Source organism: Lytechinus variegatus, chromosome 5 (assembly GCF_018143015.1).
Source record: "Lytechinus variegatus isolate NC3 chromosome 5, Lvar_3.0, whole genome shotgun sequence".
Lineage (NCBI taxonomy): Eukaryota > Metazoa > Echinodermata > Echinoidea > Temnopleuroida > Toxopneustidae > Lytechinus > Lytechinus variegatus.
The window spans coordinates 17522654-17550383 of NC_054744.1; the positions used below are offsets into that span (position 1 = coordinate 17522654).

Sequence of the window (27730 nt, forward strand, 5' to 3'; positions counted from 1 at the left end):
TTCTTCATATTTTACTCTGTATGGTAAAATCAACACCTTATTTAGAACAATTTCTTTATAATTATAATCTTAACTTGTTCTTTGTTAGGAAATGAATACTAGGAGCCCGTTGCATAAAAGTGATACTATTATGGTATTAGCTATCCAATGGAATCCTTGATTTTTATTGGTTGTTGCGTCTTTTAACCACGGTAGTTACCATAATAGTAACTTTTATGCAACAGGGTCCTGGTGTTGAGTGTGAATTCATCATATACGAATTAATGTAATCAGTTAAGTCGATGCGAAAAGTGTCATAAATACTATGTATATATCTTTATATATCTATGTTGATTAAAAACATCATCGTTGAATTGGTACATTTTGCCAACATGTTCACACTTCGACGAAAATAGAAAGCTGAATAAATGATTAATGAACTAACCAGTCGATTAATAGATGGATCAAAGAACGTACTCTACGTACAAGACGGATATAATCTACTGAAGATTGTAAACTAGTTAAATGAAATTATTGTTATGAATGTTTTTTACATAGAAAAAAAAAAATGTATCACTATCTTTCTGCAATAAACAGTAAACAAAAATAAGAAATGGATGAAAAGTAAACTAATTTCATATCCAGTTAAAATGACACTATTGTCATCTTAAGTTTTGCGGGTCATGTTCCTCCTCCAAGTTAGGCCTGCAACAACTAATATTATTACTACTTCTACTACTACTACTACTACTACTACTACTACTACTATGACTACTACTACTACTTACTACTACTACTTCTATTACTTACTACTACTTCTACTACTGCTGCTACTTCTAATACTATTATTACTTCTACTACTTACTACTACTACTACTACTTACTACTACTACTACTATTAATACTTCTACTACTTACTACTACTACTACTTCTAGTACCACTACTACTACTACTACTAGTGCTACTACTTCTACTTTTACCACTATCACTGCTACTACCAGTTTTACGCTTTAATAAAATTATTTCAAAGAATTAATTTCCTGTACCTTTGATCGAGTTAGGATACTTTGACTTTGTAAACGAGAATACAACTCGTGATCATCAGCAGTTGTACTAGATTTTTTTTTCTTTTTTGTAGAAAACCTGCATAACTAAGCTAATGAAATAATAATGAGAATCGGTGAACATCGCGTAAAACTTTGATGTTATTGTGCATGATCTCGCATTGTTTGCTTAGTGCATGAACGCATGCTGTAATTACATTTCATGATACATCAGATATACGGTATGCAAGTATTATTCATCGTATAAAACGTCAAAAATCTTTAAAACCTTCAGCATTGGGGACGTCACTCATAAAGGACCCGCACGGAATCGACTTGTATTGATTTGATGGGAAACATTTTGGAGCCGCCATTTTGACGAATGCATGTAGATGATATAATAATCGACCTGCGTGGGCAATAAAAATACTACTTCAAAAGATGAAGAAAAAAGAAAGCAAATATTAAGGGCCTGAAACTCTGGTCGAGAACAATAAAATATGTTGTTCCGGAACGACAAGTATTGTTAAAAAAATACTATACCATCTGTTTGGATTGGCACCTGTATTGTTGGTTGCCCTTCAGAAGAAGACGAAAATATGGCGCCCATTCACCCTGTATACAGGCTATGCAAAAACAGTTACTGTGTGCCGTGTTGGTGTTATGTTATTTTGAGCTGAACTTGCTAACGCGGTAAATCTATAGCATAGTGATGGACTACCACACGTGCAAAACCAAATGCGTTCTTATTATGGAAATCATTCAAACAATTTATTTCATAAAACAGAGTGGAAACAGATAAATTAATCGTACTTGAATTGCATTGAATAGTTTCGCCGACACATTCCAACACTTTGAAATTAAAGACTGTACGATAAAAACTTGAAATAAAGTCAAAGCCATTTGCCACTCAACACACCCAATGCAGCCTTAATATGAATATCAAATGTCCTTTCAACCTTCGTATCATATTATACTCAAGTGAACATCGGATACGACTACTGACATTGAGTAGCTGTATTAAGTGATTAGAAGGGCAATATATTAGAAGTCTGCTTGAGAAAAACTCATGAATATATGAGGTTCATACCTAAATCATACATACAGTAAATAAAAATAATGGAAACTTTTGAAAATTAAATCGACGTTAATTTACAAATATGTGTTGTTTTTAATCTTGACGAGATTTGAAACTATAAAAGTTGGTTAAATGAGAGCAAAACTATCCTACCAATTTCTATATGAAAAGTTTGTAATTGCTGCAAAATATTTGCTGATGAACAAACACCTAAATTACTTTGTAAGTTTTAAGGGCATTTTTGCCATAATGTATCATTTGTTTTGAGGGAATGAAAAGTTTTTCTATGAAAATTGGGGCGATATGAGCAAACGAACATTCACAATGTATTGAAGATTGAACTCGTAACATAAAGCTTGTGAAAAAAAACATCCGATTTGAAGACCAACAAAGTAAATAAGTAGTTTGAAAAGTGTAAAATTTGAAATAACATGAATTTCAAAAACACCGATTTCGACTGTGTTTAGTAACCAGCTTACTCCTTGATCATGTTGATTTGATTTTAACCCAAGATTTATCTTTATGTCTCATGATTGAAATTCACATTTCTTACTAAGATTAAGTATTTAAGACTAAATCCAGTGACAATACCACTACAGCTGAGCTGGATTGATTTCAATAGATGAAAAAAGGAACGTAAGACAACATAATTTTACTGAAAGCTGTGACTATCATAAAAACCCTATCCATACGTTTGACAGGCTTCACAAACTCAATCTGTATGGATTAACATTATGGCTTATTTAAATTTCAGTGTACAAATCTTAAGTGGTGATTCATCTATTTTCGTGATTATAGACCTAAACCGCCAGGCAAGGGGTTCATTGATAGAAATGCAAGATTCACTTACGTTTCTAATGAAATTTGAGTGCTTTATCTTCAACATCCAAACATCTGGCCATACAGTGTAATTTTTGGAATCTTAATGTCGATATATTTGAAGTAAAGCCCGCCTCGAATGGAGGAACTGCATGTCGCATCTTATATACATGCATTGCAAATCCCCATGCATTATATGCATGTAGTCATTGCATTATGCGTATCGCTTCATAATGTATTTGACATTTAATATCTTCATTCTTCGACGTGCAGGATTTTATAGCGTGTGTATAGAATAGAATAACTGTTATGTGACGTTTCCTTCAATTACATTATTGACTCGATAGACGTGGAGGGTAATGCATGGTACAGAAAAGGTAAGTTTTGTACTCGGTCTCAAATCACTGATGGACAAAAACGGATAAGTCTCGTGCATGTTAAATCCAATTCACAAATCACAAATCAGAATCTAGATCATTCCCAACCAATGCAAGCGTTCTGTATCATTCACGAACAATGTAGAATTATATGGAAGGACAGATAGGACCTATAAACTTCCCCAGACGACCAAATTATTTTTTATTTTAGTTTTTGCATGAAGGGCTATTATGATGCAGGACTATTCAATGCTTTCACCAAGGGTGGAACGGACAAGACCGGGCCATGTTGTTTATCGACCAAATAAGGACAGAAAATCATGCATACATCAGTTCTCTCCAGAAACATTAAATGGCAGGCACAGGTAAGAACAACCTTTCTCGAGACCTCAATAATGGCCCAACCTTCTATCAAATTATTAGAAATTTACACTTAAAATGAGCAATTTAATGTAGTTTCCCGACTCTGACGACACATCCCATCTTTTAACACCTTAATGGCGTTTTATGGAGGAGTCGTACAAAGTGACAAGGATCAATTTAATTAACCAGCTTTGACGTAAAACATCTTCAAATATTGGAATTTCATTGACGGGTAATTATTTTCTCAATCATTAAGAATATTAGCCAGAAGCAGACATGTAAAAGCTAGCATATACGAATTGTGATATTGATGAAATAAACTTAATTTCCTATCTAATCATATGGAACTATATGCAGACGCCTGTCTACTAAACAACGACTTATAGATATTTAATGCATAACGTAAAGGCGCCTTGTGAACGACAGTCGACAAAGCATAAGTCTGTTCGGTGAGCATATCGGTGTACAAAGAATGGTGGGAAATGTTGTTTTTATGAGGATGAATGAAAATACAGCAGGTCATCAATGATTCATAACACATCTTCATTAGGCTAAGTGCATGGCAGTACATGCGTGCATGACATACCTTGTCTATGCATGCATTTAACTTCCACGACAGCCCCACGCATAGCAATTGGAGTGCTTATGAGGACGCGGGTTGATTACATCGTGTTCATCCTTGCGACAGTGTTGCTTATAGCTTTCTCATATAGCCCACTTTGTCTTAATAGGTTTTGCGTTTCACCCCTTTTCTTTTTTTTTACAGACAGCTACTGTCCATGGCTCTCAATTTGTGGATAATCATGCGAGCATATCTTATGATAAATATAGGCAATCTCTCAAAATAATTCATAATGCAGCTCTACACCCGGCCTGTGCATTATGATGATTATAAAGGCTGAAGTTGTCCAATGGTAATAACATGCTAGTTTATGGACGGCCTGCACTTTTGCCCATTAATGTCATATGAATTAGGAGTTGGTATATCCTTACATACGGTACACAGTTATTGTAAGGCTACCCTCATATTTCAAGGTTCTCATAACAAAGAAATTGCGTACTTTCTAACACGCATATGCTGATGGTAGGCCTATAATCATCTAGATTAATCTTGTGGTTAAAGACATTCAGTTTAATTCAAAAATATTTTACAGCATTTAGTTGACATGGTTAAGGAAAAGACTTGAAATATATTAAACAGTATAGGCCTACTCTTTCGTTCTTAATATAAACACACTATACCCCACCCGCCCCCCCCCCCCCCCCATTCTACTCTTTTATTTTCTCTTCTTTATCTGTAATATAGGTCTCCTTGAATGGGTTTCCACATAGACGTCATCCTGAAACCAATTCCTTTGCCGGAATGCGCTCAACCGATGCTCTTTCATTGTATTGTGAACAAAGTTATATTTGGGATTTCTGTGTACTTTAAACCCCCTTTTCAATACAATTCTCAAATCTCTGCCCTCGTCAGCTAATCGTCTGAGCAGGACCAGTGACCCGAAACATTCAAAGTGAAACGTCGGCCTTCTACCTTGCTTCTACAAACATTCTCTCCAGCTCAGTGCTATTGCATTTACATTTAACATGCCTCATTTCAAGGAGAGACGCTTTCAATAATCTATCCATGTTTTGGGTGATAGTCTGTTCGTGCTTTAGCGAATAAGAGATGACATATTATGACAAAGTGGCAAATGAGTTGGTAATGCATTCAAGGTGGCCACCACTTCACAAGATATCAAGTTCGCTATGTTCACATGAAATCATGCTTGCCAAGACACTCTGTGCAGCAAAATTAGGGCTTTAGTTTCCGAATAAAATGAGTTTACTGGTTATACCTTGTGTCTCACAAATAAATTCTAAATCAATTAATTTTATTCATACAATTATCGTTATTGTCCGTGGTACAAAACTAGATTTTTGGGGGGATTTCTAACATGTAGCATTAAGTGACTGAGATAGAAAGTGGAATTATATTGTAACCGATGTTTATAACCAGACCGTGTTAAGTGCTAAAAAAATCAATCCTCCATGTAGTTCATTTTCTGTTTTAATGACATGCACATACATGTACAGGCGCAGTTACTGACAACCGTTCCGTTTGAGTATGACTAATTAGGGAAGAACGAGTCATACATGTGTCGCATATGCATGCAAATATCCATCATGTGTACACGCCGAAATGTATACACGGTGACCTAATTAAAAAAAAGAGGCAATATGCATCCCTTCCCTATGTGTGTTTTACTCACGAGCATATTAACCAGTCGATAATTTTCACTACAAATTATATCATCTCAATATAGCAATTGCATTAGGGTGTTGTTTACAAGTGTGGGTTGAAGTTTGGTGGGATATATAGGCTTAAACCTGCACTGAAAAACGTTCGCCGTTATCGTAGCATACAAACATATTACAAACATTATAAAATTATCTGAACATTGAACACAATATTCACTATTTTTCAGTACCCACTCCCCTTCGGAACGACATGTTATTTATATTGTCAAACTTTAAAAACTGGATTTTGTTGATCTTTGTTTCCTCTTTGATAAATAAATAAAAGATTGCGAAAGTAAACAATATAATTTAAATTTCATTTACCTTCTCCAATTATCGAGTTTGAAAAGAAAAATCCACACCCCGCCCCCAACACACACATACTGTACTTTAATCCTTTTGGCTAGCACGGACATTGTAAAACGAAATAAGATTATGTGATTTTGTGGCGTCCCAAGACAGGCGCCACAATTCAGTCCAAAGTAACTAGACTCTTACGTAAGACAATATTTCATTCGAATTCTCTTGTATGGAGCGGAGGGTTTAGGGGGATTTTTATGTCTGATCATCAGTCATGTATATAGTGAGGTGTATCTTCATAATTATGTTGAATCTAACGATGCAATGGAAGTGAAAAAATGGTTACACGTAATAAAAAGAAAGTGTTGTATATAAATGATTAAAATATTTTTGTTTCTTACCTTGCCGTAGACAAACCACGATAATTCCGTCTCCAGAATCATTATGACGATTCCAAAAACAGCCGTGAGCAAGGCATAATCGCTTAATCGCTTCCTTTTTTCAAATAATGTCTTCCGAAGTCCAAGCCTATAACTTGTGTTATTATGGTTCGATTTCCTCCTCTTACCACCAGCCGAACTCATGATATTTCGACTCTGTTTGACGGTGTGGTCGTGATTCCCGTTGCCGCGCATGTCGGCAGCTTGTCCGGGTTCCTTCCCGTCGGGACCCACTTTTAAAGATAGGGGACTGAAACGTGGAATTGCCCCGTTCACGATGGCAGATCGATGTGCAAGATTCACAAATTCGTTATTATTACTGAGTCTCCGTTCAACCGGGCTCACATCTGGCACAGATAACGTGAAAGGACTTGATCTGGCTTTGGGTTGAACTGTCGATGCTGCACTGCTGCTATTACTACTACCCTGTGTATCAGTTGCTGTGCTAGTAGGGGGGCAATCCGTTGAAACAGCGTCGTGGAAACTATCTCGTCGCCGTAATAACCCGGTGTGGGGGCAAGCGTCCTGCAGTTCATCGCGGGGTTCCAATTCGTATTCTTCAGGACACGTATGGCTCTTGTCATTCTCACCGTATCGACCCCAGCCGCTCCGGCCATGACAGTCCATACTTTTCTGAGCGTCTGAGCAGTTGGTGCTAATTGCAGATGCATCTCTCCTGCGAGCTGCCGCAGCGGCTGTGTGCTGATCGAGTAATGTGGTTGTACCGCTAGGGGGCGACAAACTGTTGTCGGCGCCTGACGTGATGATGAGCTGCCGATCGTCGCGAGGCGTCCATACTGCCTGTGACGACGTCGACCTTGTCAACTCATCGCTGGTCGTTGGTTTAACGACATCGGTGTCGACAAGGCATTTGGGTGGGTCACATTGGGCGCCCACGTCCACCCTCTCTCTTGATGACTCTAGGCGAGCGCCCTCACACGCTGGCGAAACCATGAGTATCGGAGACGACATCTCAGCAGCGGAGAATCGAACCGAGACCCTGTCGACAACGTTTGGTCATCGCTGCAAATACCATATACCTAATGGTGATAATTGTATTAATTCGTCACTTTTCCTTCAGTCTACACCGCTATACTCCCGCAAACAATGGGTACGAGGTAAAACGTTTGATTTCTTCATCTTGAAAATCCTTCAAATGTTATCACAACGAACAACGCTGGTGAAACATCCATCAAAATGTCATTCAAGGAAAAAAAATCGAAATCCATGGATGTATTCTCCTATGAACAAAATTTTATTCCGATCTACCAACTAATATAAAGAGCTTTATCTAGAAGCCGTTTGTGATTAAGATCCATTTATTCCAAATGTTACGGTGAAAATGTGACATGGATGTACTTCGCCGTCTTTAACAAATATTCTTTACAGAATGATATCACATGTTGATTTTTTTCCTTAATTATTCCAATGAGAATTTAATTGGATGTATCCGAGCGGAACATGAAGGCAGGTGCCTTCAGAATGTCAAAAGACTCTTTCCACGAGCGGAATATATTCTCCTTGGGTTCCACCCACTTTGCTGCTCCAATCAACTAGCATTGTTATTGTAAGAATCCAACTCCAAGATTCATTGTCATGACTTGTCTCCTTCTTTCTCCTTTCTCGTCTATTTCCCTCTAGATGATCATTCGGTGTCTGATGAACCAGTTTAGACAACAAACAACGATGATATTTCACTCAAGATATCGAATTATTTCTGGCTCACTGCACAGAAAGTGGCTCGTCTTGGTAACAATAGACGGCTGTGCTGCTTCTGGCTAAAGGCGTCGATTTCTAGGACGTTTGTCCAGGCCAGGAAAAAAAATGGCAGAACATCGGCAGGGGGCCGACTAACAATTCAAAACGACAATTATATCGTCTGCATTCCCGACATTTGAAGTCTCATTACCTCACAGCCTCTGACGTCTGATTTGGGAGAAACTCTGTATACTGTGAATCATATGCTCCGTAACCGAGAGCTGGCGCACTCTGACTTTTTAGCCTGTCCAAGATTGCGGTCTGTGTTTTTTTCGTCAAATGTGTTGAGTGTATCCTGACGGCTGTGCAGTCGAGTCTGTAGAAGAGAAATGATAACAAAAAAAAAACCATTATCAGTTAATTGAAATAATCAAATGAATAAAAAAATATAACACAAATATTTATTAGAATTGCACAACGGCGAAATATAAATCTTTAAAAATGCACAAGAAAATTTTCCACAGAGTCATGAAGATAACGGATTCTGTTCTGATAATTTCATATATTTGCTTTAAATTAATTCAAGAACAATTGATTGGACTTACCAAATTATGCATTTATGACGAAAAAGCCATGCTACATATATAACTATTTTTTCCATGTTACAATATTTGTGGCGATAGTATTTGATTTCATGTTCATACTTTGCTCTTATGAAACTATCAATGACAAAATACTTATCTATAACGTGCATGGGTGTCATTAATTTCGTCTTCAGAAGATTAAAAAAATAATACAAATATTGATCATTATTAATATTTATGGTAAGTCGTAATAGAAGATATCGTAGCAGTAGAAGTGGTAGTTGTAGTAGTAGAAGAAGTAGAATTCATAGTGAAAGTAAAAGCGAAGAAAATATATAATGCAGTAGGGGTACTACAAATAGTGGTGTTGGTGTCGTATTACCTTTACCTATATTGTTTAGCAGTATAATACAGCGAAAACAGTGGTGATAACAAAGCATTTTTTGTAGAAAACTTTTAAATAGATCATATATTTCATTTCAAGGTTGCTTTCATTCTCGCACCATTTATACTCGTAAACACTTTAAAGATGCAACGAAGGATTGTAGCCATTTCTTTCTTTGAGTATACCGTACAGAGGTGACGGAGAACACTTATCATTGCGATTGTTGAATTTGTAAATTGTATGACAGTGCATCGTTGCAACACTCGTGTGTAAACAGAAAGGGCCGAGAGTAGGACATTTTTTCTGTTCAAAGGCCTTTAAATCGGCTTCTGATTTTCATTTCTCCTTCTATCTCCATACATACTGGTTTTAAAAACATGCCGATCGTTTTGAACTTGCCGACATTCTTATTTACAACATAAAGTTCAGTCTCGGAATGGTTAGCTAACGCAGTCATGAATCGGCTAAGGTAAGACATGTCGAACACCTCATCTCACAAATACAACTGGGCATAACACGCTTCCTTGGGGCAAGCCCCGACCTCGAAGACCTCCATCTTTAGGTGGCTCACATTCTTCATTCCATCACATAGACGTGACCCAATCCGAGATCGAACGCGAAAAGGGGGAAAATCGAAAGAGAATGGAGTCGTTTGACTATGAGAGCCCCAGGGCTAAATCCCGACGGAGCGAGCAAAGCATGTCAAAGAATACGCCGTACTTGGTAACTATCGCACGAAGAGGGGGATGGTGGCGTACTAGAAAAGCACGTTTAGGTACTTACCTAATGTCAGCGATTTAGTTTTACCCTGCCAGTACCAAAGCATATACCAACATGCCTTTAATGGCAAAAGTGTGACGCGAGGTGGCTGCATTTTTTTCGAAACATTTCTTTTCCTTTAAATAATGTGAGATTACCTCAATAGATATCAAAGACTTTTAAAATGGGAACTTCTGCCTTCATGTCAGGCGCTTGACGTATATAATGGAGAAGGGTAATGATAACATTATATTATGCAGGGCCCATTGGAAGAATAGCTTACAGCTGATAGTAGCTACCATGAAAGTGTTATTATTATCATTAGTAGTAGTAGTACTAGTAGTAGAAGTAGTAATAGTAGTAGCAGTAGTAGTAGTATTAATAGTATTTTTATTATTCGATGCAGAGACTTTCCTTCGCGATATTTCATGGAAGCAATGTCACAGCCAATCGGCAATTAGTATATCATTGAAAATAACGAGACAGTATTTATTGATTGACCTCTGGTAATCGTGCAACAATGGACAAGAAAGAGCCATGAGGGGTTATCATGTTGCGAGTTCGCATTCAAAATATAATATATTTGACTGATATAGTCAACATAGTATTCAGCTCTCATATTGCAGCAATAAAAAAATCAATTTCTTGCATAGGATATGAATAGAAAAACAGATGGTCCTGAACGAGGACCCTGGTATTCCTTTTTCGAAATAAGAATTCGAAGAAAGAGTAATCTGATAGAACCGACCCATCTGTTTTCTCTTACCATGCAAGTGTCTTGTTCACTTCAAAACTTAAAATTAAACCATGATAAACAAACTGTTACAATCTGGCCTTATTTACGAGATCAATGTAAGGTTCAGACACCTTAAAAACGTTTTTATGTTAGTTTCATCCGATTTGTATTCACAATTTTTTTAATGCGTGTTGCAACTTTACTCTATATTACTCAGTGACATTAAGACTATCGAAAATGATTGGTATCGTGCAATTTTTTGGGATTATACCGCATAACACCATGATGTGGGGGCGTCGTGGTCTAGTGGTTTGGACACTCGTCTTTCAATCTGAAGGGCGTGGGTCTGATTCCAAGCCATGGCATGTTTTCCTTCAGCAAGAAATTTACTGCATTCAACCCAGGTGAGGTAAACAGGTACCGGCAGAAAGTAATTCCTCAAAAAGCTGTGCACTGCACACCGGAATCGGTAGACAAGCTCAGCGCCTATATAGGAGCGCCTTGTGCACCTAACAAGGTTGATACGTGCGCTATACAAATCTTACATTATCATTATAATTATAAAATGAAACCATTGTGGGATACATTAGTTCTTTGATAAACCAGAAAGAAGACCAGAAAAAAGAACCATCGGATGACAAATAATCATACTATTATAAATCACAAACGCTGTCATAGGATAAAAATATCAATGTTGGGACAGACCTCTTATATCACAATACCTACATATTGACTGGATAATAGCAATTCAAGTTTGAGTAATTCACAATGCTGGTTAAATCCTTGAAAATTGCGGTTGTTCCACATCTCTCGCTGATAGTTAAACATCGTTTCCTGACCTCAACGTTGCGTGCAACTCCCAATGATCTTCCTGTGTAAAGGTAAGGTAAATATTCCAATCATTAAACCAGAGTCTGACAATGCTTCACCATTGTCATTCGGTGATCAGATTATAAGAAAATCATTTAGGACGGGGAGTCGCTACTAATGCACGATGTAGCAACGCCGAGACTTCCTGCGAATGAAGCGCAAGCCTGCCTCCCCACCTCTGTGCAACACGAGATCAGCGGAAGTAAATGCCAAACAAACAAGGCTCATATAGATTATCTCATCTGTCTCCGATAAGAATGCATGTAGCAGTATAAAGGACTATACAGTATGCACATTGTCTCCTCAAGGTGCTTCGTGTAGAGGTGTCAACTGTTAGTATCCGTTTCAAGTATCTCACACGTTGTAAGAATGCAGTACAGGCTGTATCAAGGTTCTGATGAGAAATGACGGTGGGTGTTAAACACGGCAGAATACGGTTAGTAGGAAAGCCTTAATATCAAAACGAACAACTCCATTTTCTTTTTAATGTACAAGAATCGTGTACGTTGACTAATGGGTACCCTGTTAGAAAAAATAAAAGAAGTTCCTGCAGCAGAGTCTCGAGAACACCTGTAATCTTACCGAATTGCGTAATCTTACAGGAAATTGGTATTTGATGTATGGAATCTTACAAATTTCCTTGAATAAAACACCCTTTTCCCCTTTTTAAACAGACCTGTTCTGTTAAATTGCAGAAAAATTCTTGTTTTACGAATTTACAGAATGATTATTACGCAATTCGGTAAGATTACAGGTGTTCTCGAGACTCTGTTGCAGGAACTTCTTTTATTTTTTCTAACAGTGTAAGTCCAAAGGACAGAAAACAGAAGGGGTGAAGATTCGAATCTCACCATCGAACTAGCGCATTTTACGAAGACGTTGATCCACATTTGCAACTGGGCGTCTCTGTATGCAGGCTGTTGGAGAATAGAGCACTACACTCCATCCGTCAAACATAAAAAGGGTTAAAGTATATTTTTCATAAGCTTAGAGACATGGGCTAACAATGATTTGTCGAATTGGGAAAAGAAGTAATAGTATGTGATAGCATTAGAAGGAGTAGTTCTGTTATTATTATTATTACACTATTTTTTTAGAATTATTATTATCATTATTATCAGCTGTATCAGTAGTAATAGTAGTAGTAGTAGTAGTAGTAGTAGTAGTAGTAGTAGTGTTAGTGGTAGTGGTAGGTGGCTTTTAAATTCACTAACATAGGCATCTGTGATTTGATGATTATGAATTCCTTTCAAAATATTCATTTTATCACTTCCAAGCTGAAAAGTACTAAATGGAGTCTTCATAATCACTGGTATTTGACAGTAGCCTAAACAATAGTCAAAAGTGCCAAAGGCAGACAATAAACCAGATTTCTAAACTTTATCCCTGATGTACTATTCTAGTCACCTAGTCTATACAATGCCTTTTGTTCATAGAATTCGAATACTCTAGCGGTAAAGCTTACGCAACATCTACATTTGAAAATGATAGTGCTTATCCTAATGAAAAATCACAAAGGTCATTTGAGAAAAGTTGATCATGAGCTAACCGTGAACTGGCTTATTGATTGAATATAGGTTCTTATTCTCGTTTTAATTCCATGGGATAAAATAAAAGGGGGGAACAAACGTCGCCTGTACGCACCCCTTGCTCGCAGTGACTGACTCCTCATGTATCGTTGCCTCTCTGAAGCTCTGAAGCTTATGCAAGCCACTCTCTGTCCCGTCTCAAGAGATAAAATTTATGCCATAAATATACATGTCCTGTTAGAAACACAGACTGGCAGAGATTCAAATGCCACCAGGTCATTTTTATTCCCTTCTGTCGTATGAATAAGAAAGCGTCTTATTATCGATTGGATGCCTTCATCCCGACCTCTTTTGCTTTCAAAACAATCCCGTTCGGGTCACAGGCGACAGAAGAAACAAACCTATCACCATGATCACTGTATCAATGCAATCCTCCTGATGCACTTATCATCCATATACCAAGTGCATTAAGAAACCCACAACGCACTCTAATAAGTAGTCTTTCAACGAATATGCAGTCATAGTTATCAGCATATTCTCTCATGGTAATTTCCCCCTTTAAAACCATGGTGATGTCCAGGGAAATGTCGCTACTGGTCGCTTGTAGCGTTTCCTTTAAAAGATCTCGCACTATTCAGATGTTTCCACGTTAGCAGAATATCTTCAATATAATGCTTGATGGTGTAGTGTATTAGATTAGACGGGTTCCATTTATAATAACATGAAGAAGGTCTACATCATCCAGTTTCCAACAAGAAATATGGGAGATTATCTCATGTATGCCATAGCTGCTGAATCAAAACGAAGAAGAGTATATGATTCAGTGGATAATGCAATATGTTATTTATTTCGCTTAAGCATGAATATTCTTACAGCCAAGTAAATTACATATGCATAAAAAACAGATTTCCATGCAGCACTATCCTGGATGGGGTCACTATGTAGGGAAATAAAACCTGTTCACTGCATGGGGAAGAGGTGTAATCAGATCTTTCTAATTAACAAACCAAACAGTGATTGGAAAAGAGGGTACCAATACACTGTATCACAAAGAACAGAACCAGACATATGGAACAGGATCCAAAAACGTCTGACATAGAAAATTACCAGCAGAAAATCAAGGAAAGTATCACGGTTACTTACTTTAAGGGGAAAAGGGTTAAATATTTATTTGTTGATTTTGAAGAAATAGCTATCTCTACTTCTCTTTCAAACTCCATCATTAAGCTGTCAGGATTATGGTACAAAATAAAAGTAGAGTTTTTTTTTGCCTTGGGTGTATCATATTTTCTATATCCTATTTCATGATGAAGCTTCAGAGGGTCTTGTAAAGCATTTTTGGTATACTACCAGAATATACTTATCCTATATTTGTATATAAAACTTGAATTGTTAAATAAATGAATTAATGAATAGTAAGTTTCATGTTTCTTAAGAGGTTCTAAAGATACGTTTATATTTCGAAGAAGTCGACGGTGTCAAACAAATTATTTTTCTCGCTGTAGCCCATGTATAAAGATATATATTTTTTACTTGCTCTTGGACATCAAATCAATACCAATACTGATTCTAGAAAAAACAAACTGTGACTTTAGCAAAAGCTGGGCTTCCTCTTAACCTATATCATTATTTGTTCAGGGAAAATACATCCCCTCGTCTTACGTGCACTCAAACTAGAGTACGGACAGGTGATCTTTATCCAAAGCAGGTCAAAAACATCTAAAATGCAAGATGAAAAATTCATTTAAGAATCGAAGTAAGTCGCATACACCTTGTGACCATCTGAAGAAAATGATCTAGATAGAAATTATATCGTGGCGTAGTTGGCTCAAGATACGCATTTTTCAAATACCGTGTTTACACGCTGCATCGGATCGCGGTGCAGACTCGCCTTTTTTTTATCATATCCACTGATCTGTGTTTTTGCCCCCCGAGCTGGGAAAGCGTGTAAACGCGACGCAAGATAACCCGCGAGCCTAGTCTGCAGCGTGTAAACATGGTATGTGACACTCTAATGACTAGGTATATTCGTAAAAAAGTGACTGAATTGTGCATGGAAATACATAGGTGTCATCATGTAAGAATTAGCCAACTTAGGAATTCAAGAAATCCTTTTCTCTCTCAGCATATTTATTTTACTGGAATTAATTTATTTACTGCCTAAAAATTGTAATTCATATCCATTTAGAATGTTATTCATATTAAATTTGTACAGCACACTCAAGGTTTTTCGCTCTCTTCGTGCAATCGACTACAGTATTCCTGTTAAATTGGTTAAAAATACAGTTAGGTGTTGTATTTTACAATGTTCTGCACGGTTTACACGCTGTTGCATATTATGCAGCTCGCCTGCCAAGACCAATCGCATTATGGCGGCAATGATGGTCGGGCAATGACGTTCTTCTCCCTTCCCGTCACGGCTCATAAGCAGTAATTTGCTTTCGTCACATTCCCAAACCAAGTCTCCCTGAAAATCCATCTCGTTATTATTCGCTCCTTTTCTTTTCCAGTGCTCTTGTAAAAATCGGGCAACCATGTTACGGGAGAGGCCTGGATTCATCAGCCAAAGAACCTGATTGCATAAGCAGCGAGGGATCAGCGAAGGGGTTTACTCTTTTCAAATGTAGGGCGAAGCTCTCATAAAATAATGATTTCCATCCAGCCAGATCGTGAATCATAAACTAGATGTTTTGCAAAGGAGGTAGACGGAATAACATCAGAAATAGAACTAAAACTTTACTTTTCAATAATGCATATTGTTTAGGCTCTACTTAATTATACAGTAAATTCATTCATCAATTCATTACATCCATTCATTAATTATTAGCACTTCTTTTTTTACAGTGAATGCGTCCATCAATATATTTGCATACCTAACTGTTTTAATGACTTTTGTAAATCATTTGTTCACTAGACCACAAAAGCGTTATTTCGTTTTTGTTCATCACATTTTTTAACAAAGAGCTGAGAATAGTCGCATTACGCCATTAATCACGATGCAAGAATTTCTTTTCAATGAATGGTTTACGACTGCCATATACATTAAGCATAGAGCACACTTATTGTTCTTTCCTGGTTATTAAAACCCTGACGCATGTTGCATCACTTTAAAGCCAACACCAGTCTCGATATAGGCCTATATATCCCTTATAAAACCAAAACGTCATAATATGAAACAATCATGAGGTAGGCCTATAAAATATTATCGGATTGGCTTATAGCGGTTTTTGGTTCAAGGCCAATACCAAGCAATCTACTAATTTCTCTTGGGAAATAACGATCCGACCTTGGCGTAAGGAAGGAGATGCTACTCCAACATGTCTAAGACGAAACACTGGTCAATCGGTACTGGATCATTTTTTTTCTAATACAATTACCCACAGAAACAGATTTATGCTGCAGTCATACCACGAGATCCGAACCGACCGATTTTGTCAGTCAAAATAATATATTAACTTTGATCGGTCTGGCGTCGCCTTCTTTCTTCTAACTGCAAGGGAAGTGGGATTCATGCATGGGAAGGAGGGCTCGCTGATTACGTCATAATGCCATTTTTACCATGTTTACTAGAAAATGAATTGTCTCTCCTTTTCATGCTATCCACTCCCATGATCAGAAGTGATTTCGGTGATTACTCGTTTTGGGGTGTCATGTTATTAAAAGTTATTAAAAAAATCGTTATGTATAGCATTTAGAAAAATACGAGGGAGGGTGTGTACGATGTGAACTGAACTTCGTTTAGGTTATGCTGTTTACAGTACCCAGTACACAACGAAGTAAAGATCTAAGTTATATACTGCCTGTGTTATCTGTTTAATTGCAATCTATTCATTTCATTTTATGTATTGTGTAAATTGTCAAATCTTCATTGTGCGCCCCAAATGACATTTTTCACAGATATGTGTGATATATAAACCTTAGATTATTGTTATTATCATCATTATCATTATCAAAATCATCAGCATTATCATTATAATTAAAGTTGGAATGAACGAATATTACCCTACAGCAGAGTTATAGTATTGCTCTTGATGTAAGGTTGGCGACTATATAACGAGGAGAGCACTTAATAGTAGCTTAATGTCAAATGAATGGATAATCAATGCATTTAAGTGCAACATGAGGTGGGTCAGTCCAACCTTTTCTACCTCCAATAAATTGTGCAATTCTACTGAGGCCTACATTATTGATATCATTAATGTATTAGATTCTGCCTAACTTCACCCACTCCATGTAGATTGGTATTGGTATTTTAGTAATTCGGTATATGGTTATCAAGTAGTAGAATGGATAGTTATTTACTTTGTATGAAATACATTAAATTATCCTCTCTTGGTAATTTTGGTAAATTTCTCAAATATTTTGTTCAATATTTCAGTCTATTTCTACAGCATAATTTATGACTGTTTCTGTGTTATAAAACTGTCACGGAGTATAGATGATAAAAACATGTTTTAGATGATGCAATTTCTATAGGATCCCGACTGCGTATCTGTTTTCCCTATAATATAACGCCATACATGTATCTCAAGCTTGGAATGGATTGAAAACATGAGTATATTAATAGGTTATCATAGTTATCTTAGTAGATACGGATCAGTGATAAATACGCCATCACGTGACCATAGCGGCACGGATCGCACTTGTTATATTTTAGGTTTTGACATCATCCCAGTGAATAGAACTACGTTGTATTGTGAACCGCGGCGTTATATTCACCAAGGTGACGTAATCGCTTCTTAAAAGCTGCACAATTATGCACTTTATGATGTACGCGCTCGTGCGTACGCGTCGATTACATGAAGCACGCGCTTGCTGTATTTTCTTTCATTTTTCTCTTTTGACGTTGAAGGATAAGAGCTATATTTTCCCTTGAGAAAAATATAACTCCGTCGGGGAAATGAAAATTTATGTTCAAACTCTCGGTAGGCAATATCTGTATAAATGTTTGATTCAAGCTTTCTGATATGCAATCATTAGATAATATTTATGTAATCATAAGATATGTAAATAAATTGTTCAAAGTGCAATTTTGAATGAAAATATTTTTTTAATGAGCAAAGAGGGCGCTAAATATCATCAAACTTAAAATTCGATTTTTTTTTTTTGCAAAAATTCAACTCGTGAATAATAGGCCCTACAATTTACCGGTCACTACACTTACTGAGTTTTAGATATTAGATCTAATCGCGATCAACACTATGTAACTGGAATTTTTTTTCGGTGGGGGCGGGGGAGAAATATTTATACGGATATGAAAAAAAATGTTAAGATGTTTCCCTCTTTCCCAGTCGTCTCTATCGTCATATCATCACCGTCACCATATCATTCACAACCACTTTAACCCATCTCTCTTAATTTTGCCCCCACCCCACCCCCTCTATCGTCCTGTCTCGCTTTCCTGTCATTGATCTACTTCTACTTCTCACTGTAATTATTCGTCGTCGGTGCATTAGGACTGTCGCTGGATGGATTCTGTCCTATCCATAATTGCAGTCGTCCTCGTGTCCCAAGCGACCAGACCATTATTTTGATTATGCATACACTCAACACCTTCTTAATTCATAGAGAGATGCGCTATTTTTATCTCCAAAAATTATACACACTGTCATGGTGCACTCTTATGTATCCTACTTGAGTGTAAGGGGTTCATCTCGGTCTATTAGTACGTCGTACCATCCATTATTTTCCACAGGCGGAAGAGGGATATGAAATCAAAGGCCGAAGACGCATTCTGGAAGGAGAACAAGCTAAATTTACCGACAATATACATGTAACATCCAAAATAGAGCAAAACCATTATAAACATTAACAGAAGAGGTAGTTAAACAAAAATGACACATGCCCAAAAAAACTGTTTTCACGACAATCATCCCTCCCTTGACGCCACGAGAAGCGCCCACAACATTCCGGCGGTGAGGGTGCAGGTCTCCTACCCCCTGGGTTCGACAATGGTCGTAGTAGCATCAGCAGCAGATGTAGAATTAACATTGTTTTGTTGTTAATAAACTCTTTTTATTTACGACTATACAGGCCTACTCCTGCTTTTAAAATGTACATATTTAATTTCCTTTCAATTGAGAGTTGGTGGCATTATATTGCACCCCTCAGAATACACATGTGGCCTTTTTCGAGACGGGTGCAGCGTATGTATACGCGACCAATGATAATCATAATAATAATGTGGCTCTAACCCAACACGCAGCCACCTTGTCTACTGCCGTCTATGCTTAACTTGGCAAACTCCTATGCTTCATGTTACAAATCGATAACTTAGTTTGAGAAAGGCTCTCTGTTTGTGGCCCTGACGTCTGTGGTTCCCCTCTCAATACAATTACTTCCAGCACTTCGTCAACATGAGATCAGGGTATGTGCAGTGTCTTGGAGAATATGGCGCGACGTAGGCTCTCATCAACCCAATGTTAGGGGACAGGATGAAGACATTTTTGGTACAAAGGGGTCTGGAAATATACTGAGACAAAGAGGCGTTTGAAAACAATCACCTCATACACCAACTACTTGGGATATACGCCAGAATATATGGTACTTTGGGTCAAAACTGGACTGTTCTGGAGACGTCTCAGAATGTGGTCCCAAACACATTCTTCCTCTTTCCGTTGCGTTTCAGGTATGAACGATTTGTAATGCGAAGGAAAAACATCTTCCAGTCAACTCGTAGAGAGAGTTCAATATATTTGGAATTGGCATCGAGTTTTCTCGATGGCGGATGTAATGGGTGCGTCACAGAAGGCGTCAGTCACTTGCGCAGCCATGGGCACCAATATACCATTTCGGTCAACTGTGTTTAATGCTAATAAAATGGCATATGTTATTATGTATTGTGTTTGCCTTATAATGCACCACCCGTTATTTTCATGATTTTGCAACGGCTCACGTGGAAATGGCCAAAACAATGGTCATAATCAACTGCTTCGCCGCAGCCTCAAATTGATCACCCCTTGTAAATAATAGAAAGGGGATTCCATCTGTAGCTGCTAGTGTGTCTATGACGCGTATAATATACATAAAGGGTTGGGGTTTTCCCCTGTGAGCCCCTACTCATAAACCGTTTTCCTCTCCCGCTGGTGAGGTGGCGTTTATTCCCTGCGTGCTTCTATCTCATCCATTTAGCGCCTCAGCTGGCGTAACAATCCCGTTCAAGTAGGATATCAACATGAACGACCTGGATGCCGATCAAGTAAAATATGACTCCAATGCCCCATGGCAAGAGAGTTGACTTACACCTATACATTAATGTTGTTATATGAATGCACGAATCTTGCTTGCTACGTGCATGCCCCAGCGTGTTTAAGTCGCAAGCAACAATGCACTCACTATCTGCTGCACAAGTTTTCACCTAGTTTACTGTCGTACTATTGCGAAGAAAATCTGAATGAAATACACTTTTGAAAGTGATTTGCAATAATCTGAATTTTTATTCCCTTTCAGTGTCTGTATTCAATTCTTAGATTCATTATTTATTCTTTCTTGCCATAAGTTTTGCACATTTTACCTCTCATGGAATAATCAACTGATGATTTAGCATTTATAGAGTGCGTATCAAAAAATAGTTTACACTTTGACAAAGCCCTGGGAATTAAAATATATACAACATGTGGGTAATTTTTTCACATACAATATTGGGTTTGGGTCTCAACTATCCAATGAAAGTAAAAGTTTTGACAGAATATTACACTTGAGTGAGCTCTGTCCATTTTTGTAAAGCTCGCAGAAATCTGCGCAGAAATGCTCGTTTTCACGCTGTGTCAAGGGGAAAGGGCGATATCAAACTTACTCTGCGAAACATTTCTCATACATTTTCCTTGCACTTTCAGTCAATTTAGATAAAACGGATAAATTCAAGCATTTTGTAGCAATTTTGCCACCCAAATTGAAATTTCAGCACTTAGTAAGCACAACCTTTACCCTTTTTGTGCCAGCTGGATCTGAGGACATAACTGAATCTGAACAAAAGTTTATATCAGACATCTTCAGCATTTTTCACTAAGTTTTTATCATTTAAAGTGGGTTTACATTTCATTTTTCATTTAATACTTGTTTCTCCACACTTTTTCAAAGCTTGGCAATGATTAACAAAATGAAAATCAAGCCTTAGCCATTACATGTAAATCACAGGTCAGTGTAAAGCAAATATCGTCACGATGGCTTTGGTGTGTGGGGGAGTGGGGTGGGCGCAATGCACTCTTCGAAGTGTTTTGGGCAAGGAAACAAGTTTAAAAGGGTAAAAGATATCTTCAAATAAATTTTACTAGCTAAATTCTACATGTTTTTCATGATTAAGGTCAACTTTTGTTCGCATAACTTTTTCAAGGTTCTGCGCAAATCATTTTTCACTAACTTTTCAAAAGTAAGTGGTGCTCACTCAAGCGAAAATTTTTCTCGACAGTTTTATCGTCATTTACTTAAATGGATCTGTACCAATGTTAAAATGTGGAAAAGTCTTCAGAATATTACAAATGTATAATTTTACAGGGTTTTTTCTAAGTGTAAACTTTTTTTGATACGCACTGCATACATTTATATACATGAGTACGGTCGTAATGAGGAGTATACTTATGAAGGGGTTAGTTAGTATTCATTTTTATTGATTGGTTTTTCGGAAAGTGGGGTGAACGGATGCTGCAAATTATTCATTTAGAATTACAAAATTCGTTGGGAATAATGAGGTGAAACATTTTGATAATAGAGATATTTCTAATGAAAAAACAGAACGACAAATATTCTCAAGACGAATAAAAATCAAGTTGGAACAGGCAGTACATACACACTATCATTTAATAAAGAATCAGCCATAGACCAACCGATGAAAAGTGTTGTGAAGGGGGAGCTCGGATTAGATTCGCATAATGATAATGCTGGTGATCTGCACTGTATCAGACTTCGTTTACCAGATACTTTCCTCATATCAAGACTCAACTCCGGTGTTTCAATGTTTCCTTTAACACACTCCTCGGGCTGGAACGTCATCATTCTGTAGGAAGTCATCATCACTGCAAATTGCTGATGATGTCTTTCGAGAGAAAGATATCTCCGAGTTGTTACCGATATGCCGTAAACATACACGCGTCAGACCGAGCCTTGCTTTGGCGCTGATCCGTGAGGCATCTACCGTTGCAAAGATCACCGCGCGAGATGTCTAAAAGTAGGCTGTTTGAATATCCACCTTGACATACAACTTACTCCTTTCCTTCTAACAATCTCCACGGGACTTCAATCCCCAGAGGCTCGTTACAGATACGGTTGCAATCAAATGCAACTAATACAACATTAATATCATTTTGATTTTCGACCAATAGGAATCGCCCATAAGGAGCTTGCGATGCAGTCAGTATTCATGAAATTCGCCAGTGTCTTGTGTTGTTTCCTCAGCAGGCATCACACAAGCGATTAACTTGTATTATTAAAAAAAAACCCTATAAGTTCTGGGGCCCGTTGCAGAAAGAGTTACAATCAATCGCAACTCTAAAAGTCATGCGAAACTTGATTTTCAACCAATCAACAGCGCGCATTTGGGACGTGCGATTGATTTTTTGACTTGCGTTTAAACGCAACTATTTCTGCAACGGACCCCTGGGCTAGCGTTATACTGTCCGGTGAGTAATCTATGTAGTACGCTTTGCATAATATATGTTCTCGCCTTATTCCTCTATTATTGATTTGTTTTTCAAAAGTGAAGTGATACGAATTCAATTAATAAATGAATGAAATAATAATAATGTTTTATTTTTCCAGGGTAGCCACTTCAGTTAGGAAATTGCTCTACCAGCGGGCCCTGCATAACATAATAATGTTATTCTTACCCTTCTCCAATCTAAATGCTGAGCGCCTAGCAAGAAGGCAGAAGGTTCCATTTTTGTAAGTCTTTGGTATGACTCGGCCGGGAATCGAACCCACGACCTCCCGTTCATGAGGCGGACGCTCTACCACTGAGCCACCATGACCGGCCAGCTACATTTAGTTGGATGATCCCAAAGATGTGTAAAGACATTGCACCTTTTAATAAATAGGCCCAGTCGATGGACATATTGCAACGACCAAAGAAGATTACAGTCACAATTACTTCCAGCGACTGTATATATCGTGGTCATTCTAACATTATTCATTACATTAAGCCTTTCATTCGACATTTATAAAGGGAATTGTGGTCTCTTGAAAACAAAATAGCTTCTAAAATTTATTTTACTCACGATATTAAAGCTAGTCTTATAATTGGGTACTGATTACAACCTAAAAGCCAAGAATTCGTCGTCTGAAAAATCTTTACTTCAGATGTAGAGTTGTATAGGCAACGGAAGAGAGCCCCAAAATATAAATAGCAATTGCAGGATAAGTCGTCAGTGATTCAAGGCTGCACTCGGATAATAATGTTACGATCGGGGGGGGGGGGGCAGTCAAATATATTGCTGTACACATGCGTGACCAAAAAAAAACCCTTTAAAGGGGTGTTTTTCTTTTTTTTCAATTTTGGACGCGGGCCGCGCGTGCACTCGTTAAGGGTATCAAAAACAAAATTTTTTTCCCCCAAGCTTTTTCCCCGGGGTCATATTCTGGCGACTTGTTTAGGGGCCAAAATGTGAATATAAAGCCCGCGAAAAAAAATTGTTTAGGCGCTTATTTTGCACACAGAGAAAAACTCGTTTAGGAGGTGTTCGGAATAATTTAGTCACGCATGTGTACAGTAATACATTTGACTTGACCCCCGGGGTTACAATATAGTTCTATAGCCTTATGGGCCTACTGTAGCCATGAAGCTATTCTGAATAAACGGTATGCCTACTGTATGAATGTCAAAGTGATAAAAAATACATACACCCCCCCCCCCCACACACCAATGCTCTTGCTTGATATAGTGTACACTGACATAGTAGTCGCGCGTGTTTCTTGTTTCCAAGCTTAGACCATTTCCATCAGTAATTTTACTGCTGAAGTTATTGCCCTAATTATAAATGTACCTACTTGCAATGCCCTTCATGTGTCGAAAACGATGCACATAACATCCATGATCTCCCTGACATTAATGTCCTTGGTAACTGCATGCACTTGTACTAAACCCTCTGTGTGTCCATACTATCATTGACACGTTTCTTCGACTGAACTTGCCGATGATCATATGAACAAAGTTACACGTATTGCAGACTCCTGGCATGCTCAATGATCGTGCCCTTCCGATGGCAGATGATGCAACATACATTATACTTTTACGGGCTCTGTGAATTAAATCGAACTTAAATAAAGTATGGACACGGTCGTCAGATCAATTTCGGTAGCATTCACGTGAAGCAAAGCAATCAAGTGATTAATCCCTTCATGACCATCTGGCCAGCTTTGACATCAACCTACTCATGCTAAAAGAAGAAGAGTCTACCAATTAATACTATACACTCTGGCAATTGATCTCCCCTTTTGTTTCCTGCTTTTTGCTCTCAATTTCTTCTTGCAATCAGTACAGGACAATTCAATAATATTTATGAAATATCAGTTTCTCGATAATCGGGCCAAAGTTACCGGCTCGTAAACGAGCATGAAAATGAAACTTAGTAAAAATCCCTTGACCTGTATCTTGCTTCGACATGTTTAGTGCCTGTTCTATATTATAACGTTGAGTTTACTATTTTATGAAAATCGCATGTAGATCGATATGACGATATCGATACCTAATCTCAACGGAAGGGCATTGTCTTGCGTTGAAAGTGAGACTGGAAAAAAGGCGGGAAAACAAAAACAAAGTGCTTGCCTTTCATCACGTAGCTTGGACGTGCACATGTATGTAAACATCATAGCATTGCAACCGGATTATGGGGTAATCTGTGCCAGCGGAGAAATATCGAAACAGGTGAAGACAGATAGTTATCTCCCGGACATTTTGAAGAGCACGGCTTCAGGATTCTTTGAAGATGTTGAAGCCGGAGAGAGAAGCGCTTGAGAGACATGTTTACGATCTCATATTCCACGAATCCGTTTGATCCGGCCATAAACATGATAAAAGCAGTGCAAACATTTCAAAATGCTAGCTTCGCCTGAAATGGACAGTCATTGGACGCACTAAAATTGTCATAAGACTTCACATTCAATTGAGATTTATGATACCGAGAAATTATTTATTTTTCTTCAACAAATGATAATAGGGTATGACAGCGTGAACTCGCATAGATATGACGGGGGGGGGGGACTTGTGGGCTGTGCCCCCCAAAAAAAAGTTTCCCTTGCGAGTTTAGTGTTATATCGTAATATTGTGGTGGTCATGGGATCCTATATTTTACAGCCATGGATGCAATCTAAATATAAGAACCAAAAGCATAACTACCTTTCATCATTTATCCCGAAGGAGACTTGTGATCATTTCCCCTACATGAATAATGCACCCACTTCTGGAAAAGAATTACCCTCTACATCACTGGAAAAGGGGGTCCGTAAAAGCTCCTCCTTCCCCCCGCTTGTGCCACGGTGTCCATGCCGAGTCTTGATAAATAATGACTCAAATTGAACCCCTTCGTAGACCCCTCCAATCAAGTTCATGAAAACATGTTCTTCTGCTTCCTATAATTACGGTCAGACAACATTGGCCAAGTAGTAATGATTCGACGGGATGCATTCCATCATGTTTCAACGAGATTCCTATTCTGAATTCTAGTCACGAAAAACAAAACAAGTATGCCCACACGACGCTCAATAATCCAATAGCAAACATTAGTTATTGTCCTTGGAATCAAGCTGTCAGCCGTTCTCAGTGAAACATGGAGCATTTTTCAAACAAGAATGTATTTTATTGCATCTATGAAAACGCAAAGTCTCACTTATTCAATTGTACTGAGAGCACAGCATTCTCATCATCCCCGAAAGATCATAACATTAGTATGAAAGAGAAAAAAATACAATTCCATGATTGCGACTTCCATTACATGATGAAAACAATGGAGTAGCAACATCTTTTTGTAATGACCACTATACCAACAGGAGTCAGTAGCTAAATCGATTTCATCACAACTCACCTTTAAAGTATAACATGGAGACGTCTGTCGATGGGGGCTTTACCCCTAGTGGATATTTGGAAAACATGAGGCCCTTTCAAGTCTGATAGGCGGGCTAAGCAATGAGTGTGAGGGTAAATTGGGATGAATGGGAAGTCTAGACCAAAAAGTTTTATTGCATGATAGTTATCAATTAGGAATTCCTGACAGTTTTTTTTTGTATACTTCCATGATGGAAACAATCATTGGTAAACAGTTGAACAATTGTGTTACAGCCAATGGGGCTTTGTGACGCCAATAGAGAAATATATAATGAGATAAAGAGAGTAAGAAAAAGGGAGAGAGATAGAAAGAGAGAGAGAGGGGGGGGGGGGGACACGGGGAGATCACGGACTGAAAGATAAATAGAGAAGACCGAAAGAGAGAAAGAACAATAAGAAAGTAGAATAGGAGTGATCTTTATAAGATATGAACTTCGCGAAACCGAAGATGCAAGTAGTTAAAAAAAAGCAATGGAACTTTACCTAATTACCAGGGCAATGTAACCTATTGTGAGATTAAACGTAACTGTACGTCACTGGCAAACAATACAAATGAAGCAATCAAACAGTCAATTGTAAATAGCAAGTATATATCTTCATGTAAGAGGGAACGGGTGTATGACAAGTGACACGAAAGGAGTCAACCCTGCACGAAAGAACACTGTATCACACGGTGCGATAACACTGTGGACACCTGGACAGTGTGACTGTTCACAACGTATTAACATGGTGGAATATGTGAATACGGGATACACACTGTCAAAATCTTCACAAAAAGGATGAAAGTATGCTCTGAGATCTACGTTCCTTTGTTTAAACAAGTTAAAGAGAAATTGAAAGATTATTTTTTTTTTAGAAAACGATGCCATGAATAATAAAGCTGAAACCCTTGAAGAACATCAAGATGTGGGAAAGAGATTTCGAAAGTAAAGGACATTAGAAAACAAGAGGATTTATCGAGCTTCTTTACAAAAACAACTACATTTTCTTGAAAAAAAAGAGAGAAAGTGCCTCATGCATGCATGCATTTATCTTACAGCAAACATGGAAAAAATGAAGTGGTCTGTTTTGGCATGGAAAAGTCTGTTGTGGCATGAAAGACGCCATCAAAATCGTGCGACGGAATATCTTAGTCACTTTGGAACATAGTGACATCTAAGAATGAATTTATACATACTTCTTTCCATAAGAGCCTCTTAGAGTCCATCGACATCGGAGAATGCTGATGGCTTACCGCATCTACTCCATTTTTTTTCATTATTTAACTGAGATGAGATCCGGGAGATGGGCGGTTAGGAATAGAGGGGTGGTGTATTTCGTAGCGGGTTAACCTCTTCTGTGTGTCTACGAAAGATGTGTGGTCTCACGTCCCGTGCTCTTGAATAATCATGGCAAGATTGCGGGTTCTGGGAACCAATGGTAAAGAATCATTACAGGGGCATGTTGCAGAAAGAGTTGC

The 27730-nt window shown here is 37.9% G+C and overlaps 1 protein-coding gene across 2 annotated transcripts; it reads right to left on the reverse strand.

Annotated features, from left to right (window-relative positions):
• Positions 1-4932: 4932 nt before the first annotated feature.
• LOC121415607 lies at positions 4933-27465 on the reverse strand. 2 transcript variants are annotated; one of them, XM_041608887.1, is made up of 2 exons: positions 27449-27465; positions 4933-8754 (listed from the first exon to the last, which is right to left on the reverse strand). In XM_041608887.1, the coding sequence occupies exon 2, from the start codon at positions 7650-7652 to the stop codon at positions 6543-6545; it is 1110 nt and encodes a 369-aa protein (XP_041464821.1). In that variant the 5' UTR covers positions 7653-8754; positions 27449-27465; the 3' UTR covers positions 4933-6542. The 2 variants fall into 2 exon arrangements, with proteins under 2 accessions (XP_041464821.1, XP_041464820.1); XM_041608886.1 differs by lacking the exon at positions 27449-27465 and adding an exon at positions 11569-11942.
• Positions 27466-27730: the final 265 nt, after the last annotated feature.

What these genes read in the sequence shown, in the direction of transcription:
- LOC121415607 (XM_041608887.1), bottom strand. Translation starts at nt 7,652, where the DNA reads ATGTCGTCTCCGATACTCATGGTTTCGCCAGCGTGTGAGGGCGCTCGC.